The 25,448-nt window shown below is 35.4% G+C and overlaps 1 protein-coding gene across 6 annotated transcripts in view; it reads left to right on the top strand.

Moving 5' to 3' along the window:
- Nucleotides 1–25,448, top strand: part of AGO3 (argonaute RISC catalytic component 3) — a 116,119-nt gene that overhangs the window by 63,338 nt on the left and 27,333 nt on the right. For all 6 annotated transcript variants that reach the window (XR_011537466.1, XR_011537467.1, XM_070610315.1 and 3 more), the window contains 9 exons: nt 1,891–2,025; nt 6,263–6,350; nt 6,477–6,624; nt 7,046–7,165; nt 9,647–9,769; nt 10,124–10,257; nt 13,400–13,584; nt 21,421–21,580; nt 22,878–22,968. Coding sequence is in view for 4 of the 6 variants with exons in the window: in XM_070610315.1 (XP_070466416.1) it covers nt 1,891–2,025; nt 6,263–6,350; nt 6,477–6,624; nt 7,046–7,165; nt 9,647–9,769; nt 10,124–10,257; nt 13,400–13,584; nt 21,421–21,580; nt 22,878–22,968 (1,184 nt within the window). In the remaining 2 variants the exon portion in view is untranslated. The remainder of the gene's footprint in view (nt 1–1,890; nt 2,026–6,262; nt 6,351–6,476; nt 6,625–7,045; nt 7,166–9,646; nt 9,770–10,123; nt 10,258–13,399; nt 13,585–21,420; nt 21,581–22,877; nt 22,969–25,448) is intronic.

Raw genomic sequence — 25,448 nt, 5'->3', positions numbered from 1 at the left:
CTGCCAGCCTTTTTTTAATGCACAATATTCTCACATTTTTTAATAGAAGAATGTAATGTATACATTGTTTAAACTACTGTGGATTTGAATAAGGTATCCAGAATGCTAATACAGTCTTATCAATCTCTTTTTTTAATTAGTTAGAAATTGTAGAGGTATTTCTAAAGTTTATTTGGATGGAAGTTTAGCAGTGAGGTATTGATTCCTCTTAAATCTTTCCTACAGACGTACTGATGGATGTGTGTGCATGCACACACACATACGTGTATATATATATAAGGACATTCACTGGAATAGTAAAAAAACAAAACCAGCCTAACTATTCAGCATTAGGGACGTGAAGTACATCCATGCAATGAGATATCCTACAGCTATGAAAAACAGTAATTCAGTTCCGTATTCATACATATAGATTTATCTCTAAGATATATAATGAGAAAAAGAAAGTCAAAGTACAGAATAGTGTTGCTAATGTTTTACTACTTGTGTTCTGTTTTGTTAAGAGGGGAAAAGAGTATATATTCACTTAATTATCATGCACCCGTACTGTGGAATAGTATGAAGCTGTTAAAAAGAATGTACTGACCTGGAAAGGTCTCTGAGACATATTGTTAAGTTTAAAAATAATGAAATAAATCATAGAACATTTATTATCTCATGCAAAAAAAATGTATGTACATTTTTGTCTCTAAGTACGTTTTAAAAGAACAGGATATATACATATTTAACTACTAACAGTGGTTACTTCTTAAAGATACTTGGAGACTGGAGGAAGTCTTTACTCTCTATATCTATATTGATGAGACTTCATTCATATATTATTTCTATAATAAAAGAAAAGGTAATATATGTTCACTATTTTAAAAAAGATTCAAAGATAAAATTAAAAAGAGGAAAATAAAAAATATGCACAGTAGCCTTACCACCCACGCATGTCCTGAGATAACTGCTGTTAAAGGCTTGATAAATATCCTTCCAGAGGTAAGGGACATTTGTGAAGGGAGGGAGATAAAGAGCACCACATAAAAAGTTTACACTTAGCTCAGCAGACAGTGGGCATGTTATTTTGTGTTTGTTTTTCTTGTGTGGGGAAGATTCGCCCTGAGCTAACATGTGTGCCAAGCTTCCTCACTGGGCTTGTTTTTTAAGCAGAAAAATAACATGATAGCATGTAGCTTATTGTCTGCTTTGGTTTTACTTTTCATTGTATCCCCAGTGCCTTTATAGGACATCATAGTAGTCAGTAAGGATGTGTTTAAGAAATGAGTGATGGTAATCTACTAACCATTGGTGAAGCTCTTCTGGTTCCAAAACCCAAAATTAAGAAATCATGCTGGTTGACTTTTAGAAAACTGTCAACTTTAGCTAGATAACATTGGGCAAATATGCCCTGCTGTTACTAGCTGTAGCTTGGATTAACACTAAAAACATTTAATACCACTGTCTTTTCAAATCTGCAAGATAGGGAGAGCTCTCGCTAGAATAGATAAGCAGTCTGGGGTGGCATAGAAAGCTTTGTTTAAGAAACAGTAATTAACCTTTTCATCTGCTAAGGGACTCTGGCCTTCTTTGCCCCTTCACAGGCCTTGTCTCGTACCCAGAACACTTCTCTGTACATGTAGTAGAGAATGGAATGATTCACGTACCCGTGATGAAAGAGACAGATTGTAGAAGCTATAGTATTTGGCTTTTCTGTTCTTGTGCTTGTCTTCCAATCAAACAGGTCAAATTGAAACTGCTTAATTTTGGAAAGATTTTTATATGTATGTAAGTATACATAAAGGATGATTTTACTCTGTAATTAGATAATTATCATGGAGCCTGAGATCAAGTTTCTGAATTTTTTTTTAGGGAAACATTAATTAGTACTATTTGTCTTTTTCTTCTTAGTTTCTGCCACTGCCTTCTACAAAGCACAACCTGTAATTCAGTTCATGTGTGAAGTTCTTGACATTCATAATATTGATGAGCAACCAAGACCTCTGACTGATTCTCATCGGGTAAAGTTCACCAAAGAGATAAAAGGTGAATTAAATCTATTCATGTAACATCAGTAAAAAAATACAGAGCAATTATAAAATGTTACATTAAATTCATTATCATAACATCTTAGGTAGTGTTTCAGTGGAAGAAATGCCAAGTAATGGAATTAATATTGATACCAGCTAATTTTTTGTTGATACTTTGTCTTACTTGCTGAAGATGTAAGAGTATCCCATGGAAAAATGCTTCTATAATATTGTTAAAAAGAGAAAGCTTATTCAAAAAAATATTGTTATTTCAGAACTGGAGTCATTCTTTGAACATTTTCTAATATAATGACTTCCTTATTTTTCTGAAATGATAGCAGAATATTTATTTCTTTGAAAATTTATGGATAGGGAGCTAGCCTGTTTCATGTGTTGTTTTAGAGTTGGAAGTCAGTTATTTCATGTACATTATGCTGACCATTGGTGTTGCCTATTTTAGTAGCTAAAAATTGTACAATGGTGTTGCATCATATGCTTATTTTACTAATATAAATTCATCTCTACATAGTCTTCCAAAGAGAAAAAGAAAAAAGTAATTTTAATAGTGTCCTGAAATTTAGATTTTGTATATATTTATTCTTTATATGTGTACATTTCTATGTACATTTAAATATACATAGACAGTTTTATATGGGAACCCATATACACTGTACTTTATCACAATTTAAGGAATATTTCAAGATTAATTTTGATTGTGTAAAATTCTTGTCTTGTTCATGACTTTAGAACCTAATCCTCATGTAAGATGTGACTCCACTGTATTTAGTCTTTATTATTTAGACATGAAGAGAATTTAGATATTCTCTAATTAGAATGAGTAGTATGAGTTCTCTGTATACTAAGGGTTAGATCTTAAATAGTCGAAAATAATTATTCTATTTTAAGGTTTTACCTATGTGTTGTAGATAATTTTCAGCCTGTAGTTTGAATGAAGCATTGAAGTTTGTTCACTGAACATCTTTCAGCTCCCCAAATCAGTTAGAGTACCTGAATACATCCTGCTTGCTCCAGTAATTATTCTTTGCCTTTTAGTAACCAGGAGAGAGTCATTGTAATAAAACATTAAAAGGAAAATCTTTCCTGCTTTGAAAATAAGCATCCATTTATCTCAAGTTATTTAAGTGCCAAAATAATAAAGTGTTATGTATTACTGTATTGCAACCATACCATTGTCCTTTCATAATCAGTATTAATTGCACAGTTAACTTTGTTGGAAGGTAGTGCATTAGCCACCATTAATATGTGACCATCTAAATGCCATGATTTCCAGTGGAGTTGCTGCTTAGTTACCACCTCTGATATCATGAAGTCACTTACATTATTTTGAGGTAACTATGCAATCAACTCATATCACCACTCTATCACAGAAAATACAAGATGTACAGAACAAGGATTCAACTGCTGCCCGAAGAGCATGGACTCGATCTTAACTTCAACTGCTCAGGGGCCCAAAGAAATGACTGAAAAAAATGACTAGAAATCATTATAAAGTTGATGTTATAGTGAAGGTAAAGCCAAGTTTATAGGTTAAATATTTGATTTATTAAAGCCAAAAATTTGTTTTGGTTGGATGGAGGGTTTGGGGAGGGACCTGGGCAGAGAATTATCTAGTCCATTTTTTAAAATTTCAACTTTTTGCTAATCCCTGGATTTGGGTCTAATCCTCAGGCACCTATGACCCTAGATTTGGGGTAGAAAAATCTGAGTTGGATCTAATTGACAAACTGATGATTATTTCTTCCATTCAAAGTCAAGAAATCTTGCTTTTTTTTTTTTTAAAGAGGACTCTTTAAAGTACATCATGTATTCCTACCATAGTAACTCCCGAGAATCAAAGCTGTGTGTTCTGTGCTTTATATTTGGGTTTCATTTTTCGCTGGCATGAGGAAGTTGGTGATAACTGTTAAATAGCGATATAAAGTGTGCTATAATGAATAGATTTTCTTAGTATATTCATTTGGTTCCAGTTGAAGTTTTTCCTAAATGTTTAATATTAACTTTAGGATGGTTTCTTTGTGTAATAATTCCTCATAGTTCAAGAGCAGAAATACTGAGGGAAATTTATGGTAAAAGTATCCTATGTATATAAGAGTACCAATTTATTTTTGGTAAAAACTTATTTAGTAAGCTTATAGAACCTTACTAATAATTTTTTTAATTCAAGGGAAGACTCAAAAACAAATTGCTAAGTAGTGTAGATAACAGAAATTTGTTTTAAATTTTTCTGTTGTGTTTTTCCCCTAAACATAAATATTTTTATATCTTGCTTACTTCATATTGTTGGTATTTCCTTCTTTTAGGAACTTCCCTTGGGAGTATTTTATTTTCTAGTCTCCTTTATAATATAGAAGCATAGTAAATTCTCTAATTGATCTTTAGTTTTATAAAGGTAGTTACTAATAAAAACTACTTCTACTGATACAATTAGGAGTACTTCTCAAGAAAAACTCACACCAATCTGCTTCAGTGACACTGTGTCCATTTAACATCTTGATTTGTGCTGATTATAGCAGAAGAAAATATTACTATGAGTGAACTTTGTGTTTGGTACTACAGTTAATAATTAGATAGGAAAATAGGACTTCTTTCCCTTAGCACTATTGATATTTTGGGCTGAATAATTCTTGTGGTCGGGGCTGGGAGGTTGTGCATTGTAGGATGTTTAGCAGCATCCCTAAATCTAACATCCACTAGATGCCAATAGTACCCCCCAGTTGTGACAATCAGAAATGTCTCCAGACATTACCAAATGTTCCCTGCAGGACGCAATCATCTCTGATTGAGAACCACCGCACTCTAGGAATCACAGATAAAAAAGGGAAATAACAGAAACATAATAACCACAAATACTATCAGGGAACTAAAAGTTGTCCTCTATCTACCTTTTTTTAGATTTTCCTCCTTTGGAATGTAGGCCATAGAAATAGAGTGAAGCTTATCTGTGACCAGTAGCCACTATATATATCTGTTTGTTAACTCTTCTCTAGAGAGTTCCAGGACTGCACTAGCCAATACAGTAGCCACTAGCCACATGTAGCTATTTAAATTTAAATTAATATTTCAGTTTCTCAGGCACACTAGCCACATTTCATATGCTCAGTAACACATATTGTTAATAATTTTAGCACAAATGTGAAGCATTTCATCATCTCAGAAAATTCTGTGGATAACACTGCTTAGAAAATTCATCCCAAAGAATTCCAGCCAGTGGTTTGAAAGCCCGTTGCTTTATATTCTAAAGCAGGCCTGGGATCCTCAAACTCCCAGGGTCGGGTCTGCAGATGGACTGCAAGGATCCAGGAACATCTAAAATCATATGCTAAATTATGTGTATGTGCATTTTTCTAGGAGTTTATTGCTTTCATCAGATTCACAAAGGGGTCAGTGATTTCATAAGAAAGTAGGGATCACCCGCTCTAGTAATTATTTGTTTGCATTTGATTTCTAATTTTTAATAGTAAAAGAGCTGTGTTACTATATTACACTTCTACTAAATTGTCTCTCCACTTCTGTTAAAAGGGCCTTGGATTTTTTTTTCCTGGTTTAAAAATTTTTGAAGGACTTCCTTCTTGAGCTTTATGAAATTCTGATCTTCAGTCAGTATGCAGTGACTGGGCTATTCAAATAACACATATTTTGAAAGTTATAGAATGTCTTGACAATTATTACAACTCCTTTCATTACTCTTTTCCTCTCCCAGCATAAATACCTGAATTTATTATAAACAAGGTTTTTTATTAATGGAGAACTTTATCCCTTGGTCTATAGGCTTTGCAAATTTTATGATATATATATATTTTTTGGTGATGAAGATTGTCCCTGAGCTAACGTCTGTGCCAATCTTCCTCTATTTTGTATGTGGGACGCTGCCACAGTGTGGCTTGATGAGCGATGTGTAGGTCCACGCCTGAGATCCAGACACACGAACCCCAGGCCACTGAAGCTGAGTGCATGAACTTAACCACTAAGCCACCAGGCTGGCCCCTTGTGATACTATTTTATAATGTGTAGAGCTTGATGGGATAGGGAAAAGATTTGGAGTTAGGTCTATCATAATTGTAACCATTATTATCAATGTTATGTATAAAAGCCTTTGTTAATATCACATTGACTGTATCACAGATTTTCTGTCTGTTTAGAATTGGAGTTTTTATAGTAGTGGACGGGCTTTGTAGCTATAAATATTTTACATGTGACAGTTCTATAACCTCAGTTTTTCTTGTTGGGAACAGGTCTGAAGGTTGAAGTGACTCATTGTGGAACAATGAGACGGAAATACCGTGTTTGTAATGTAACAAGAAGGCCTGCCAGTCATCAAACGTAAGAAAAGCTGGTGTTTATCAGAGCAGAGATGATTGAGGCAGCTTGCTGTAGTTAGTGAATTGGGAGTTTTGCCAGCTCATAATGAGATAAGAGTTGTTAATGTGTACTTTTTTTTTTTTCCAGCTTTCCTTTACAGTTAGAAAATGGCCAAACTGTGGAGAGAACAGTAGCACAGTATTTCAGAGAAAAATATACTCTTCAGCTGAAGTACCCGCACCTTCCCTGTCTGCAAGTGGGACAGGAGCAGAAACATACCTATCTGCCACTAGAAGTAATATGTTTAGGCTGCTTATTACTATACTCTTATTCATCATTCTGTTGGGGTCTTTTATGGCCTATAACTTACTTCATACTCTCACATTTATTTTGGAGATTGACCTGTTTTTAAATTTTATTTTATTCTAAATTTTGGTAATGAAATAATACGAAAAAAATTCATCCACAGTCCTACCACTCTGAATGTAACCACTGTTAGCATTTTGGTACACTTTTCAGCCTTTTTATCCAGTGTATATTTTAGCTAATAATAATCATTCTGTAAAATAGTATTTTTTACTACTTTTTTACTTAACATGATAGTAAAAGAAGCAGTTTAATGAAGTAGATTTTAAAATTTGTTTTGACATGTAATTGGCACTGAGAATTTTAAAAAGGATATATACATCTAGTATAAAACTTTTTTCCATCTGTAGGTCTGTAATATTGTGGCAGGGCAACGATGTATCAAGAAGCTAACGGACAATCAGACTTCTACTATGATCAAAGCAACAGCAAGATCTGCGCCAGATAGACAAGAGGAAATTAGCAGACTGGTTAGTACTTAACCCTAGAAATGGGACTTTAAAAGCATATTAGGGTGAGCTCCTAAAGAACTATGTCCTTATTACCATTTCATGGATTATCACAATTAGAAGGGATCATGGAAGTAATCTAGTCGTGTTCTGAGGGTAAACCTTAGTGGGTTCTATGCAAAGGGTTGGATCCTTCTAATTTAACCCCAGACTCTTTAATTAGATCCAGAATAGATTCTCTCAGAACTAATGTTTCAGTTTCACGAACTAGAGCTTTGTTACCTCCTACCTAAAAGAAGGAGAAAGGAGGGAAGGTCAAAGTATTATGACTAGCAATAGTGAGAGTCTTTAACACTCTGAGTATGATTACTTAGCCCCCAGTCTCAGGCTGGTGACTGTATAGGATGAATAAAGAAATTAAAGGCAGCTTCAACCACATAGGATCTCTAAGCTGTCTCCTTGTTCTGTATGGGGAGGAAGAGTTATCAGTTCCACTTTATAAAACTGATGGAATAAAGCAAAATGAAAACTAAAAGGCAACTGGTGGATCTGATCTTACTGTCTTCTTGGATACCATTTCAATTACCCAAGTGAAGAAGAAAAAAGTCTGGAAATATGAATGTTACCCAAAACAATAGCACTTTCAAAAGTAATTTCAAAGATTGTTGAAAAAGGATTTCAGAACTGACTTTCATTCTGTAAGCCAATTACAGAAAAAAATACCTTTTTTTCTTTTCTTTTTTGGTTCTTTAAGATTGGCACCTGAGCTAACATCTGTTGCCAACCTTTTTTTTTCTTCTTCTCCTCCCCAAAGCCCCCCAGTGCATAGTTGTATATTCTTGTTGTGAGTGCTTCTGGTTTGTGCTATGTGGGACACTGCCTCAGCATGGCTTGATGAGCAGTGCCATGTCCACGCCCAGGATCTGAACTGGTGAAACCCTAAGCCGCCGAATCAGAGCATGTGAACTTAACCACTCGGCCCCAGGGCTGGCCCCAGACCTTTTTTTCTTATAGTTTTCTAAGGAGTGAATTAAAGTTATTACATGATATTTTATTAGGAAAATACAGGTTGGTTCTCATTGTGGACTTTTCTCTTATCTGCTATGACAAGATTATAAAACCTTTAAGAAACTAGAACTTTTCACTGTCTCTATAAATCTAACTTGTTCTAACTCGTTTATTACAACTTTTCTATTCAGGGAGACAGTATTGTAGTAGTTAAAACGGACTTTGGAATCTTAATGGCTCTGGGTTCAAAGTCTAGCTTCTCCACTTATTGTTACTATTACTGTGTTATTCTAATTACAGCATCTGGAAGGCTAGTGCAGTGATTGAGAGTGGGAACTCTAGAATCAGAACATGCGTGGTTTCAGATTCAATGTCACTTGCTTAGCTATATGGTTTTAGGGCAGTCATTTAACTTTACTAAGCTTATCCTCTGTAAAATAAAGATTATAAAAACCTACTTTTATAGTCATAAAGTTATTGTGAAAATTCTAAAACATTTAGCATCAAGCACATCACTCAGCAAATCTTCGTAAATAATAGATGTTAATCTTTGTAACATTACTGTGGAGGTACACTAAAACACACCAGAAATGAATAGCATTTAAGCATGAAGAAAAGATGCATTAGTGCCTAATTTAGAAAACAATTTTTCCTGCTTATTATGAGGAGATTCTTTTTACCTATTTAGATTACATAGGTGTTTTTTTAAGTGGATTGTTACTCAAAGACTTGAACTCTACCTTCTTTTTGTAATCTTGTTTGACTTTTACCCTGAGACCAAGTAAATATATTTTGAAAAACACAGTTACTATAGCATACTATAAGCATGAATTACACTCTGAGATCCAAGTCTACACTGAATTAGAATAAATTCCTTATCTTTGTATGTATGGATGTATTATGTAAAAATTATCATCTGTATCTCATACTGGCTTTCTTATCTGTCTCAAGTGTATAAATATTAAGTAAGCGTTATGATATTTCACTTTTCATCTGAAAATATTAAAGTAAATTTTATATAAATTGTAGATCAAATAGAAACAGAAGCCTTAGGATTATCAATATTTGTTATCAAAGTCTACATAAGATAAATTTTAATAGTATATGTCTGGATCCTCTAATTAGAGGTTCTTAACCTTCTTTAGGTCAGATATTTCTTTCTCTTGCAATCTCTAGATAACCCTCCCCAGAATATACTACATTTGATCATATAAAATTACCATTTCATGAGTTATAAATAGTTGAAATTTCTTATTATTAACCTACTACATTTAAGTTTTTTATAAATTACTCAGAAGTTCGCAGACTTCCTTCAGTCCATTCATGATCTATGGTCCTCAGGTTAAGATTCTCTGCTCTATCATTAGGACACTAACTAGACCTATTGTTAAACATTGTGGACATAGCGAAGAAAAAATGATAGACGGTTCTAATGAGTAAAGCAGGGAATTGGGGGGAATTTTGAAAGTAACTACAAATTTTTTCTGTTGTTAGGTAAGAAGTGCAAATTATGAAACAGATCCATTTGTTCAGGAGTTTCAATTTAAGGTTCGAGATGAAATGGCCCATGTAACTGGACGAGTACTTCCAGCACCTATGCTCCAATATGGAGGACGGGTAAAACCTCTTGATAGTTTTTTAATTATCAACATACAATTTCAGTGTATGGAGAGTAGGGCATCCTACTGAATCCTGCATCCTAGCTGAATGTGGAATGTAGAAAGTGTTTTGTTGTTCCAACAATATTTCTTTCGTTTCAAAGTGAGTATCTTTGCTTGAGTTTAGTGGAACTTTTGTTTTTCTATTATAAAGATATAAATAAGAATGATTAGAACAGCCTATTCCATGTAGAATATCAGATATATAACAATTCAGTGATTTGAAATGCTTATTTCAGCTCATTAAGATAAATTGTATGTTAAGTGTTTATTCTTTTTTGCCTTATTATTTCTCTTTCTCTTTTTCTGTTAGAATCGGACAGTAGCAACGCCAAGCCACGGAGTCTGGGACATGCGAGGGAAACAGTTCCACACAGGAGTTGAAATCAAAATGTGGGCTATAGCTTGTTTTGCCACACAGAGGCAGTGCAGAGAAGAAATATTGAAGTAAGTCTTGTCATTAGTTTGGCTCTGGGACCTTTTTGTGTTTCAATTTTGTGTTTCAATTTTAAATTACTCAGCTAATGTTCTAAGCAATATTGTCTCAAAATGGAGCATATTTAATCACTGAAACTTTTAAAAATGTTTCTTCTCCACGGTTTGATGAAGGTTCCTAAATTTGTTAGTCATAGTAAAGTCATTGATTCGTTCTTCTAGCCATCCTAATAGACTAGCTTATGTGGTATAGGCAGAGCATCACTGCTTTTGATGGCAAATAGGTTTAATTCCCAGCTTTTCTGCTTCCTTGCTTTATTCCCATGGATAATTTATTTAATCTCATTATGCTTCAGTTTTCACCTTTTAAAATAGAGATAATAGTACTTATCTAATGGATGAGGATTAAATAAAATCCTTATTTCTCAACTGAGTCCCTTGAAAGAGTGGTTTAACTCCTCATTTCCACTTCCTTACTTTTCAAAATTTGGCCTCCGTCTTCACCACTTCCCCTCTTCCCTAGATTCTTTCTGTCAACATGTAGGTGCTCAACAATCATCTGTTTAAATTTAAAACAAACAAAATCTTCACTATTCAATTTACCTTACTTACTCTCTCAGACTTCCAGATTTCCGTTCTCTCTCCCTCTTTGAAATCTTAGTGCTCTGCTGAAACTGATTCCTGGAAGATCTCTAATATCTTTGTGGTTATCAACTCTAATGGGCTCTTCTCAGCCATTATTTTCTCAAAATTTCTGCAGCGTTAGGTACAATTGACTACCTTCTTGACATTCTCTCTCTTCTTGCCTTTCTGGTTCCTTTTTATCACTTTCGCTTCTTTTCTTTTTTATCTCCTCTCCTTTGGAACTCTCAAGTCTTTGGGGCTCTGGTAGTCTCAAGGGCTTCTGCTGTTACTCTTGTTTGAGGAGCTGTGCTGTTGTGAAAGAGTACCAGCTCTGCTTGTGACTACCCCCACTCCAAAACTTTTAGGCTTCTCTTTGACAAAGAATAACATTAAATTATTAAATATAAAAGAATAACATTAAAAATCAGTATGACATTTAAAATCTTTCACCTGCCTCTTAAGTCCTTTCTCCATTTTCACATATTCTGGACAAAAAAATTGAAGCACTGTATTCCCTCTATCTCCCAGGGAGCCTTAGTTTCCGTTTCCACTCATGCTGCTCTTTACTGAAAACTCCTCCTTCCTGTCTCTACTCCTCTAAATAATGCCCAATTTTCTATGATTTGTGATGCTGGCAGTAATCTCTCTTAACTGTAAACATAGTAGTTTATCAATATCCTCTCTATTTGTACTTGTCACTTCCTGCGTAAAATAGAATTGTATTATAATTATTTGTGTAAATTTCTTCTCTCTCCTCTAAAATCTGATTTTCTTAAGAAAATTACTGTTGTCTAGTTTAAATCTTCACTAATAGATCCTATAAAGTATTCACATAATGAATAATTGTTGAGTGATATAGAGACCAGTTTACCCCAGGTCGGTTTAGAATTTGCCTGGCCTCCTTCATGTGAGAAGTAAAATTTTTATTCTATTTAATTCTGTTCACTCCTTTTTATTAGCTCCAGATCTCTAAATGTATGTCTTAAAGTTCACCGAATATGTTTTTTTCTCCAAAGTTTTTATCCCCCTGCTTTCAAGTAAAATGTAAGGACGGTTTACGACAATGCTACAGTTATCTTACTTGACCTCCAGAGACCAAAGAAAACACTTCTAGTTGTTTTTCAAGCATACAGTTATTCTTTTCATTTTGTATTTGTTATTCATGGCTTGATAGAAGTCTTATAATCGTGGACTTAATGGCTCTTATTCAGGCTGACTGAAAATATTGAACTTCATGCTTTTTCTTTTTAATTTTTATTTAATTTTTTTATTTTTTATTTATTTATTTATTTATTTTTTGAGGAAGGTTAGCCCTGAGCTAACTGCTGTCAATCCTCCTCTTTTTGCTGAGGAAGACTGGCCCTGAGCTAACATCCACACTCATCTTCCTCCACTTTATATGTGGGACACCTACCACAGCATGGCGTGCCAAGTGGTGCCGTGTCCGCACCTGGGATCCAAACGGGTGAACCCCAGGCCACCGAAGCATAACGTGTGCACTTAACCACTGCGTCACCGGGCTGGCCCCTGAACTTGCTACTTCTTGAGTTAAACACTAATAAGGAAAAATAAGAAGGGAATTCCTACAAACTTGATCTCTGTCCTGAGAGAATCAGAGTATTTTTAAGCAAAGATAATTCAGATCCTTGACTTAGACCTATTTGTTTTAAAAACAAGTAAAGTAATTGTTAAACCTGTACGTGATTACTCATTTATCCTAGGCTAAAGGCAGAATTTTCTTTAAATATGAAATTATTAGTCTTTTGGTTTTTTCACTGTGGATAAAAGTACATTAAAGTGCTGCCTGCCGCATTTGTTTTTAAAATGTTTTCATATTTTTTTAATCTTTTCTGAGGATACAATCTTTCCTGCTATCCTAATTTGATATGGTTAATATTATGGAAAGAAATTCTAGATTAGGTCATAGTTCTAACTCTGCCATTCGTCTAACCCTTTGACCTCAGGTGTATACTTAATATGCCAGAAACTATTTCCTGATCTATAAAATGGGAATAACACCTAACCTACTACTTCCTTGTGAATCATGTCAGGATCAAATCAGAACATGTCCACTAGCTTGAATTTATCAAGCTCTTACCATGTCTTGAGCTAGGTGCTAAGTGCTTTACATGCATTATCTCATTTAATCTTCACACCAGCCTTACAATGGAAGTAATCATTTTATAGATGACAGAAACTGAAAAAATTTGCCTAAAATTTCATAGCTAGTATCAGAACTAAAATTGGAACCTGTCTTGCTAACTCGAGAGCTGAGCTCTTAACTAACACACTCTATTACTAATGCCCTTTGTAAACTACAAAATACCACATAATTGTATAGTAGTGTTAGTTTGCAAAATAGATTACTGACCCAACATTGCCCTTAACATCAGTAGTCTGGTGACCTCTTCATATGTGGAGCACACGTATCTTTGCTTCATTCATCATTCTCTTTCCAAACTTTCCATTACTACTTTGTAGGTGTTTATGACTAGACAAAGGTTTTATTTTTATTAATTTCTCCTTCTAGGGGTTTTACGGACCAGCTGCGTAAGATTTCTAAAGATGCAGGGATGCCCATTCAGGGCCAGCCTTGCTTCTGCAAATATGCGCAGGGGGCAGACAGCGTGGAGCCCATGTTCCGGCATCTCAAGAACACCTACTCTGGGCTCCAGCTTATTATCGTCATCTTGCCGGGGAAGACACCAGTGTATGGTAAGGATATCTTAAGATTGAGTTTTTCCTCAAGTACTTGATGTTCCTTTTAGAATTGTGCTAAAACCTATCCTAAAACTTCCAAACATTAAAACATTTTATAGCTACAGTATTTAAAATCCTTAACTTTAAAAAGGCAAATCAGTAGAGCAAACTAAATAGTCCAAATGTTTGGTAGGATTCTCCAGAGAAGCCTTCTTGTCCTGGAGTTCTATTTTTTGGGAGGTTTTTGATTACTGTTCCAATCTCTTTACTTGTGATTGGTCTATTCAGATTCTCTGTTTCTTCTTTTTTTTTTTTCTCTCTTCTTCTTCTCCCCAAAGCCCCCCAGTACATAGTTGTATATTCTAGTTGTGAGTGCCTCTGGTTGTGCTATGTGGGATGCCGCTTCAGCATGGCCTGATGAGTGGTGCCGTGTCCACGCCCAGGATCCCAACCGGCAAAATGCTGGGCTGCCGAAGCGGAGCGTGCGAACTTAACCACTCGGCCACGGGGCCAGCCCTCCTCTGTTTTTTATATGTGGGTCACCGCCACAGCATGGCTGAAGAGTGGTGTAGGTACACACCCAGGTTGTGAACCCATAAACCTGGGCCACTGAAGCGAGCATGCCGAACTTAACCACTAGGCTTTGGAGCTGGCCCCTCTTCTTGATTCAGTTTTGAGAGGTTATATGAGTCTAAGAATTTATCTGTTTCTTCTAGGTTGTCCAGTTTGTTGGGCATACAGTTTTTCATAGCATTCCCTTATAAGCCTTTGTATTTCTGTGGTATCAGTTGTAATTCTCCTCTTTCGTTTATTTTATTTTGTTTATTTTATTTATTTATTATTTTTATTTTATTTATTTTTATTCTCTCTTTTTTTCCTAATGAGTCTGGCTAAGGATTTGTCAGTTTTCTTTAACTTCTCAAAGAACCAGCTCTTAGTTTCGTTGATCCTTTCTACTATATTTTTTGGTTTCCATTTCATTTATTTGTGCTCTAATTTTTATTATTTCCCTCCTTTTGCTGACTCTGAGCTTTGTTTGTTCTTCTTTTTCTAGTTCTGTTAGGTGTAGTTTAAGATTCCTTATTTGAGATTTTTCTTGTTTCTTGAGGTGGGCCTATATTGCTATCAATTTCCCCTCTTAGGACCACTTTTGCTGCCTCCCATAAGAGTTGGTATGATGTATTTTCATTTGTCTCCAGGTACTTTTTTATTTCTCCTTTGATTTCTTCATTGATCCATTGGTTGTTCAGTAGCATGTTATTTAGTCTCCATATATTTGTGACATTCCCAGCTTTTTTCTTGTAGTTGATTTCTAGTTTCACAGCATTCTGGTTGGAAAAGATGCTTGGTATGATTTCAATCTTCTTAAATTTATTGAGGCTTGCCTTGTTTCCTAACATATGGTCTGTCTTTGAGAATGTTCCACGTGCACTTGAAAAGAATGTGTATTCTGCTGTTTTTGGATGGAATGTTCTATATATATCTTATTAAGATCATCTAATCTAGTTTTTCATTTAATTCCACTATTTCCTTATTGACTTTGTGTCTGGATGATCTATTTATTTATGTAAGTAGGGTGTGGAGGTCACCTACTATTAGTGTGTTGCCATCAATTTCTCCCTTTAGGTGTGTTAATAGTTGCTTTATGTACTTTGATGCACCTGTGTTAGGTGCATATGTATTCATAAGTCTTACGTCCTCTTGGTGGAATGTCTCTTTTATCATTATATACTACCCCTCTTTATCTCTCATTGCCTTTTTTACCTTAAAGTCTGCTTTGTCTGATATAAATAAATATGGCAAGACCTACTTTCTTTTGTTTGCCATTTGCTTGGAGTATCGTCTTCCGTCCCTTCACTCTGAGCCTATGTTTTGTCTTTAGAGCTGAGATGCATCTCCTGGAGGCAGCATATTGTTTGGGGTATTGTTTTTTAATCCATCCTGTCATTCTGTGTCTTTGGATTAGAGAATTCAATCCATTTACATTTAGAGTGATTATTTTTATATGAGGGCTTAATACTGCCATTTTATCTCATTTCCTGATTGTTGTATATTTCCCTGTCTCTTGTCCTGTGTATTTCTACAGCCATTTCAGTTTGGTGATTTTCTATGATGGTTTTCTCTTTATTTATCATTTGTGTCTCTGTTCTCATTTTTTGTTTAGTGGTTAGTATGAGGGTTGTATAAAAGATCTCATAGATGATGACTCATTTTCTGATGGCCTCTTATCTCCTTAACCTAAGCAGGATCCATCCCTTTCCTCTTCCCTGTCTAAGTTATTGTCATCATAACTTATTCCATTTTGTGTTGTGAGTTTGTGATTAAAATGAAGTGTTTATACTTATTTTTGATGCTTTCCTTCTCTTTATATTTAGTGTTGTAATTGTTTGCTAACTTGTTCTGATAAAGAGCTTAAATTTTCTGATTTTGTGTGTCTCTTTATCTCCTTGCTCAAGGCTTTGTAAACCTTTTCTTTTTTATTTCAGGTATGAGGGCCTTCTTGATCATTTCTTGTAGAGGGCATCTTGTGGTGATGAACTCCCTTAGCTTTTATTTATCTGGGAAAGTTTTTATTTCCCCATTATATCTGAAGGATAGTTTCACTGGAGAGAGTATTCCTGGCTGAAAGTTGGTGGGTTTTTTTTTATTTTTTGAGGAAGACATCTGCTGCCAGTCCTCCTTTTTTGCTGAGGAAGACTGGCCCTGAGCTAACATCCATGCCCATCTTCCTCCACTTTATATATGGGATGCCTACCACAGCATGGCTTGCCAAGTGGTGCCATGTCCGCACCCGGGATCCGAACCAGCGAATCCAAGGCCGCTGAAGCAGAATGTGGGCACTTAACTGCTGCGCCACCAGGCCAGCCCCTGAAAGTTTTTGTCTTTCAGTATTTTGAATACATCATTCCACTCTCTCCTAGACTGTAAGGTTTCTGATGAAAATCCACTGAAAGCCTGATAGGGATTCCTTTGTAGGTTATTTTCTTCTGCCTTGCTGCCCTGAGTATTTTTTCTTTGTCACTGACTTTTGCCAGTTTACTGATGTGTGCCTGAGAGAAGGTCTTTTTGCATTGAAGTAATTGGGAGTTCTGTTGGCTTCATTTAATTGTAATTCCAGTTCTTTCTCTAGGTTTGGGCAGTTCTCAACCAGTATTTCTTTGAATAAGCTGTCTACTCTTTTTCTCCCTCGCTTCTTCCTCTGAAATACCTGTAATTCTTATGTTGCTTTTCCTAATTGAGTCCTATATTTCTTGGAGAACTTCTTCATGTCGTTTTAGCCTTAGTTCTCTCTCCTCCTCCACCTGAAGTATTTCTGTATTTCTGTCCTCTATAAATTCCTAATTCTGTCTTCCATAATATCAGCTCTGTTTTTCAAGGATTCTGCATTATTTTTTATCTCATTCATTGTCATCTTCATCTCCAGCATTTCTGTTTGTGAGTTTTTTTGGGGTTTGGCTTTGTTTTCTTTTGGTGAGGAAGATTGGCCCTGAGCTAACATCTGTTGCTGATCTTCCTCTTGTTTTGTTATTTTTCCCCCCAAAACCCCAGAACATAGTTGTAGATCCTAGTTGTAGGTCATTCTAGTTCTTCTGTGTGGAGTGCTGCCACACCATGGCCCAACAAGCGATATGCAGGTCCACGCCTAGGATCCGAACCAGCGAACCCTGGGACACTGGAGCAGAGCACACAAACCCAACCACTCAGCCATGGGACTGGCCCGTTTGCCTTTTTAGAGTTTCGGTCTCTTTTGTGAAGAATTCCTTCCGCTCGTTAATTTTATTCCTGAGTTCACTGAACTGTCTTTCTGAGTTTTCTTGTAACTCGAGTTTCTTTATGGTAACTATTTTTAATACTCTGTCATTTAGATTGTAAATTTCTGTGACTTCAGAATTGGTTTCTTGAGATTTGTCATTTTCCTTCTGCTCTGGAATGTTAATGTATTTCTTCATGGTGTTTGATGGGGTGGACCTTTGCCAGCACATAGTAGTAGTATCTGGTTGCAGATTCCATCTGCCACCACTGTGGAGGACAGGAACTGTGTTTTCTGACCCACTGCATCCATTAGATGTATAAATAGGACTCTCTGTGTTTGCCCACTGGCCACCACTACTTCACACATGCAGATGCAGGTGCTCTGGCACAGATCTGCTGCCCTGCCTGACCAGCCAAGCTGGTGTGCCAGGTGGGAGGTGGGGGGAAGGGCACTCTCTTTCACACGTGTGATTCTGCTCTTCACTCACTGGCAGTCTGCCTGGGCTGCTTGGCTTGGTTGGGGTGCCCACATGGTATCTGAGCTGCCTCGATGTGGGGCCTTCCCACAGGCTGGAAAGCAACTCCAAGAGTGAAAGCATTCCCATAGAGGGCTGCCTGTTCCCCTGTCACCTCTCAGAATCATGCACCAGCCACTGCATGAGATCCCATGCTCTAGATTGCTGCTGCTGGGGAGGGAAAAGAGATCTGCTTAGCTCCTTCCACTGTTTCCCAGTGATCCAGTCCCCCGACCTTCAGACGTATGGCTGCTTGGATCTCTCAGATGTCCTATATGTGCTGTGTGAATGTCCTCTGTTGGTTAATGAATGTCATTTTCATTGTATCTTAGCAGGGCAAGACTAAGGGAACAGCTTGCTCCACCGTGATACTGATGTCACTCCTCCAGTTTTTTTTCAATCATTTAATTGTCTTATGTTTACCTATAAATCAGACTATCGACTCACATGGTTTCGAGTGTTAGATCATTCTGGAATTCTTATTTTTTAAAAAAAGCCCCTTTATGCCCTTCACCCTATTTTTTTTACTTGTAGAAAAACTCTTTGATCTTTTACCACTTATTTTTTACTTAATTTTCATTTCCTGACTGCTGCTACCTATTTTTCAGCTCCTTCTGTACTCTTGCCCTCTTTTGCCTGAGCCCTGGGATCTCTTCATTTGTCTCATGTTAGTAGAGGTGATAACTTCCTTAAGTCAGTCATTTGGTGTCAAATTTTGATTATAGTTTCATTCCTTCTGATGTACTGTTTTTATGGGAGTGTTCCTGGATTAACTATTTTTTAAACAAGTTTTTATGTGTGTGATAAAATATACGTAACATAAAATTTACCATTTTAAACATTTTTGAGTGAACAATTCTTTGGCTTTAAATATATTCCCATTGTTGTGCAACTCTCACCACTATCGATTTTAAGAACTTTTTCATCATCCCAAACAGAAACTCTGGACCCATTAAGCAATAACTCCCCATTCCCCCTCCCACCAACCTCTGGTAGCCTCTGTTGTACTTTCTGTCTCTATGAATTTATTCTAGGTAATTCGGATAGGTGTAATCATGTGGTGTTTGTCCTTTTGTTTCTGGCTTGTTTTACTTAGCATAATGTCATCAAGGTTTGTCTATATTGTAGCATGTATCAAAATTTTATTCTTTTTTGTGATAAAATATGTAACATAAAATTTACCATTTTAACAAATGTATAGATCAGTAGTGTTAAGTGGAACCATCACCACCATCCATCCCCAGAATTTTTTCATTATCCCTAACTGCAACTCTGTACCTATTAAACAATAATTTCTCATTCGTCCCTCATCCCCAGCAGCTGCCATTCTGCTTTCTGTCTCTATGAATTTAACTCTTCTAGGTACCTCCTGTAAATGAATCATACAGTATTTGTCCTTTTGTGACTTTTTTATTTCATTTAACATATGTCCTGAAGCTTCATCCATGTTGTACTATATATCAGAATTGTCTTCCTTTTTAAGGCTGAATAATATTTTATTGTATGTATATACCATATTTTGTTTATCTGTTCATCCATTGATGGATATTTGAATTACTTCCGTATTTAATTTTTGAGCAGTTGCCGTACTATTTTCCACAGCAGCTGCAGCATTTTGCATTCGTACCAGCAATGCACAAAGGTTCCAATTTCTCCATGTGCTTGCCAACACATGTTATTTTCTATTTTTCTGATAATAACCATCCTAATGGGTCTGAAGTGGTATCTCGTTGTGGTTTTGATTTGCATTTCCCTAATGATTAGTGATATGGAGCATCTTTCATGTGCTTATTGGCCATTTGTATATCTTCTTCAGGAGAATGTCTAATCAAGTCCTTTGGCTATTTTTTATTTGGATTGTTTGGGTTTTTTTCTTTTTGAGTTATAGGAGTTTCTGTTTAATTGTTCCTACCAGTTACTAGCTTCATCAGCATCTGCTTCTAATAAGCTGATCTTGGTTGTGATTCTTTGTATTCACCTGTTTTGGGAGTAGCAGTTTGTCCTGTGACCTCAGTTCTCTAATGAATTTAAGAAAAAGTTATTGACTTTCATTCAGCTTTTTTCTTGTTTTGAGAAGGGGAAGGATGACCTTCAAGCCTTCTACATGTTGGAGCTATAACCAGCATTCAGGGTGGTCTTTTTAAGATACAAATCCAATTTATCCCTTTCCCTTTCACCCCCATTTAGTTTTTAATTATGCAGTTAATAAAATTGATATTCAATATGGTCTTCCAAGGATTTGCATGTTCAAATCCGTGTCTTCCTACTTCTTCAGAATTCATCTCACTTTGTGCTCTTTTTCCCCACAGGAACTCTTCATTCCCTTCTTTCTACCTGTGTTGCTTCTCATAGCCCACCTTCCACCCTTCACCAAGTAAATGTGCCTTCTTCTTTTGACTTTCTTCCTTTGAATTTTAGTTTGGACATCCCTTCCTTGGGAAGCTTTGCCTTACCTCCCTGACAAGGTCAAATTCTCTCACTTTTTTTATCTTAAAGCTCCTTATACCTCTCCTTTATGTTGCTTTCACAGTTGTAATGTTAAATTTGAGCAGTTATTTAATGCCTCTTGCTCTGTAAGGGCAGGAACAGTGTCTCTGTTGACTCACCATTGTATATCCAGAGCCTTGCACAATAGTAACATGTAGTAGGTGCACATTAAATATTTGTTGAATGACTAAATAAACCTTTTTGGAGAGCAGTTTGTCAGTATCTATAAAAATGTTAAATATATATATATATCTGACCCCTGAATTCTACTTATAGAAATTTATCCTGAAGCTGTAGTTACACAAATGAAGAAAAATAAAAATATACAAGGATATTATTCCTAGGATTGTTTGAAATAATGAAAACCTAGAACAAGCTAGAAATCTATCAGTGTGTGACTGGTTAGATACCTTATGGCATGTAGAAACAGCATAACTGCTGTTGTTATAAATAATAAGGGTGATGTATATATTGAGATTCAGAACATACTGTATCATTAAATGAAAATGACAAGTTGCAAGATAGAATGGATGGCATGTTCTCAATTTTTATTTTAAAATGTTTTCCATGTGTTTTATATATAGGAAGTTATGTACACTGAACTTTTTATGGTAGTTACAATGACGGAGAAGGGGAAAGGAACAAAGGCCTTTTATTCTTTACACTGTAATACCTCTGTATTTTTAAATTAAAGGTCAGAGAATAGCATTGAAAGTTATAAGTAGACTATGATTATAATTGCATTAAAATAATATAAATGACAAAAGTTCTGGAAGAGTACAGTAAAATGCTGATAAGGGATTATATATGATACTCTCCTCTTATGGTTTTTCAGTTATTGTGGTTATACTATTTTTATGATGGTAGAAATATGCTCTCTTATACAAAGAAGAAAACCATTGGAAAAATTATCACTAAATACTTAACCTATTCTTTAAGGCAGTATACTTTAAATTTTAACAGCATTGTTTTAGTATTGGTGTAATTTTTGGTATCCTGTAATGGAGGGTTGTATTTCAAGGGGGGAAACATTGGCTTAATTTTCAGTAAAGTGTGACCTTTGTTATAACTAGAGATGTTTGCATTTGTTCCATAGCGGAGGTGAAACGTGTAGGAGATACACTTTTGGGTATGGCTACACAGTGTGTTCAAGTCAAGAATGTCATAAAAACATCCCCTCAGACTCTCTCAAACCTGTGCCTAAAGATAAATGTTAAACTCGGAGGGATAAATAATATTCTTGTACCTCATCAAAGGTAAGATAAGCTAATCACTTAATAACATAGTCATTATTTTTCTATATATTGACATATCTAAGATCTCTGTAAGAAATGGCTTTGATGATTTTTGCCATGGTAGATAAGTAGACATTTTGGCAAAAAATTAAAAGAATTTGGATTGGCCAGATTAAGAGATTCCCTTGTGAAAATCCCCTCCCACCTCCATGTTCATTTAGTATGCAAAGTACCTCTTGCCTAGCTAGAAAGTATTGAGAGCTTTATTTATTTCTCACAGGAGAGCCCAGCTTGAAAAATTTTTTCATTTTTTGATAGTCATCTTCAACCTGGTATCGTGAGGCCGCTCACCCACCTAGAAAGGAGGGTCTTGCAGCGGCCATGTCGGTTAAGTCCGTCAGTTAGGCAAGCAATCAGCCCCTGCTGCAGCTGCAGTCAGGGGGGGAAGGCAGATGTTTCTCTTAGGTTGCTAGCATGTCCAAGAGCTCAGTGACCTAGAAACAGTTGCTGGGGAAGAGGCTGTTATTTGGAGAATTGAATGACAGTTTTCCTTAAATAGTTGAAACAGCTAGGGCTTTAAAAAGTTAAATATCTTGACCAGTATGCACCACAAATTAGCATTAGAAGGATGGATCCATGTGTATTTGACACAAAAGCTCTTTTTTTCCCTATTTTTCCATACAGCCTCTACTTCCTATCCCTAATAAATGAGATTCATAACTGAAATGAATATAGAATTTTATTAAGTCTAAACTAAGAGACAGTCGTTTGAATCTTAAAGGATAGAGTTTTGAAAATAAAATGAACTATTAGCTGCTTTATGACTATTAAATATATGTTATTCAAATTTATACTTTTGGCCAGGGAAGGGGGAATAATAGACTCCCATAATCCCTTCCAGTGTAAAGTTTAATGATTCTTTTTCTCCTTGAGAGATTACATAAGCTTAAAATGTAAATAGATTAAAGAAAGATTGATACAAATTGGTGGCTTAATGTGAGGAAATTTATTACTTTATGCCTATTACGAAGAACACTAGCAGCAGTTGCCCTTTGCAACCACCAGCACCGTCACTTAAGGGAGGAGACTGCTCTGAATAAGACATTGATAGACCCATTGTGACAGCTTTTACTTCATTGACTAGGGCTTCGCGAATTAAGAGAACACAGCTGTCAGTAGATCAGGCCTGTGAAACTGTCTATACGGGACCTCCTCTGTGCTGTGTCAGCAACTTGAAGTTGTGTTACAGTATTATGAAACAGATAAATGGATAATGAAAAAAATGGATTATCTAACTCTTTTAAAAAATGTGTTTAAGACCTTCTGTGTTCCAGCAACCAGTGATCTTTTTGGGAGCAGATGTCACTCATCCACCAGCTGGTGATGGGAAGAAGCCTTCTATTGCTGCTGTGAGTGTCATTAGTCAGGGTATCTAAAGTTTACGCAAAGATCAACATTTTGGTTTCAGCTTTTTTAATTTTAATATTTTATTGGAAACTAACTTTTATAAATATATATATATCTAAGAGCCAACTTTCAAATGTTCTTTGTGTTTTTGAAAGAATTCTATGGTTGGAAACTACAAATTCCTTACATATATCTATTAAATCAAGTTTATTAAATTACTCAAGTCTTCTGTTTCCTACTTGAATTTGTCTGTTTCTCTCCATGGTTATACATTTCAGTTACTTTTTATAATTCAAAGAGTTTATGTATTTCAGTCATGTCTTTGTTACAGAAAGATGCATTACATATAAGCTTAGTGGATTGCATTTTTTCCAATATAAGATATCTGCCACCTTCATCCAGTTTAATACTTTGCAGCTGAAGTCTTTATTTGTTTTAATACTGCCACTCCTACTTTTAACATCTGCCCATTATATCTTTGCCCACCTCTATATTTGTAACCTTTCTCTGTCAATCTTTTAAGTGTATTTCTTATAAATTGCAGAAAGCCAGACAATGTTTTACCCAACTTGAAAACTGCTTAATTTTAACAAAGGCCAATGTTTTGAAAATGTCAACATATTTTAGGCATACTTGGTAAATTTCAGAAGTTAAACTGGAAGACTTTTTATATTTTTTCTACCATCCATTATTATAATCTTTGTTTAAATTTTAACAATCTGATAAATCTTATTTATCCTTGAAAATGTTAGTAATAAATATTAAAAATTTCACTTAGGATTCCAAAGCTATTTCATTAATAAAGAAAATTGACTTTATTAATAAATTGTATTACTTTGTATTTTTATAGTTATGCATAAATTATTTACATTTCAAGTATCCTAGAGGTAGTATTGAGCCATCTGTGGTACTCATTAAAATGTTCTTATAGGGACTGGCCGTGCGGCGTAGTGGCTGAGTTTGCATGGTCCCCTTTGGCGGCCTGGGGTTCACCAGTTTGGATCCTAGGCACGGACCTACAACAACCACTTGTCAAACCATGCTGTAGCGGCATGCCACATACAGAGCAGAGGATGATTGGCACAGATGGTAGCTCAGGGCCAATCTTCCTCACACACACACAAAAAAGTTCTTATAGAAGATAAAATGATAAAGAAATTCAAAAAACTTATTTCAGGTTTGCTATTTTGGGGTCATTTTCCAAGAAAGCTTACTCATACTTGAATTCTTTTGGACTTCTAGGTGGTCACTGTTCTTTTCTACTAGATCCATTTCTACAAAATATCCACTTCCTTTAGATTATCAGAGGTTTTGTAAATGGAATTTGTTAATTGATTCTTTTTGCTATATGGCCTCTATTCCCAAGAACTTAAAGACTAGTGTGAGAAACAAATGTAAGTAATAAATGCCACATAATATAATAGATACTACCTTGATAGCAATGTATATTAAAATTTAGATGGCAGAAACCTGGAGTGTTTGGAGAACGTTGAGAAATGCAGAGAATTGGAATGTAGTATAGCAGGCTGTGAGGCTAGGAAGCTTTCGTGAGGCTTTCTGTGCCATCAGAAGGGATATGGATTTGTTTTTTAGTAGTGAGATACCATTCAGGGGAAAGAAATGGTGAGAGCTCTTTTTTTTCCTTTGTTTTACATATAGAAGATAAAGAAAAAGCAGATACAACCCATGTACATAAATAAGTAGAGAAGTTCTAGCTTATCTTTTTAAAAACTCTTGATTATTTTCTAATCTGACCCACAGAAGAAAAATGTAAAAATGTTCCATATTTTGGTTTCAGGTAAGTAAGACATTTAAAATACTGACACGAAATTAGAAACTCTTTTGAAGTACTGTTTTTATTTATTTATTTATTTATTTTTAATTGAGGTGTAATTGACATATAACATTACATTAATTTCAGGTATACAACATAATGTTTCGATATTTGTGTAATTGCAAAATGATCACCACAATAAGTCTAGTTAACATTTGTCACCATACACAGTTACGAACAATGTTTTTTCTTTTAATGAGAACTTTTAAGATTTACTCTCTTAGCAACCTTAAAATATGCAATACAGTATTATTAACTATAGTCACCATGCTGTAAAGTACATCCCTAGGACTTTTATAACTGGAAGTTTGTACCTTTTGACTCCCTTTACCCTTTCACTTTATCACCCACCACCAACCTCTGGCAAACACCCGTCTGTTCTTTGTATCTAGGAGGTTAGTTGATTTTGTTTTGTTTTGTTAGATTCCACATATAAGTGAGATCATATAGTATTTGTCTTTCTCTGTCTGACTTATTTCACTTAGCATAATGCAATCAAGTCTATCCATGTTGTCACAAATGGCAAGATTTCATTCTTTTTATGACTGAATAATATTCCATTGTATGTATATGCCACATTTTCTTTATCCATTCATTCGACACTTAGGTTGTTTCCATGTCTTGGGTACAATAGATAATGCTGCAATG

This window comes from Equus przewalskii, chromosome 2, assembly GCF_037783145.1.
Source record: "Equus przewalskii isolate Varuska chromosome 2, EquPr2, whole genome shotgun sequence".
NCBI classification, from domain to species: domain Eukaryota; kingdom Metazoa; phylum Chordata; class Mammalia; order Perissodactyla; family Equidae; genus Equus; species Equus przewalskii.
Note: the sequence above shows the minus strand (reverse complement) of the source record. Positions and strands in the feature narration are given on the sequence as shown.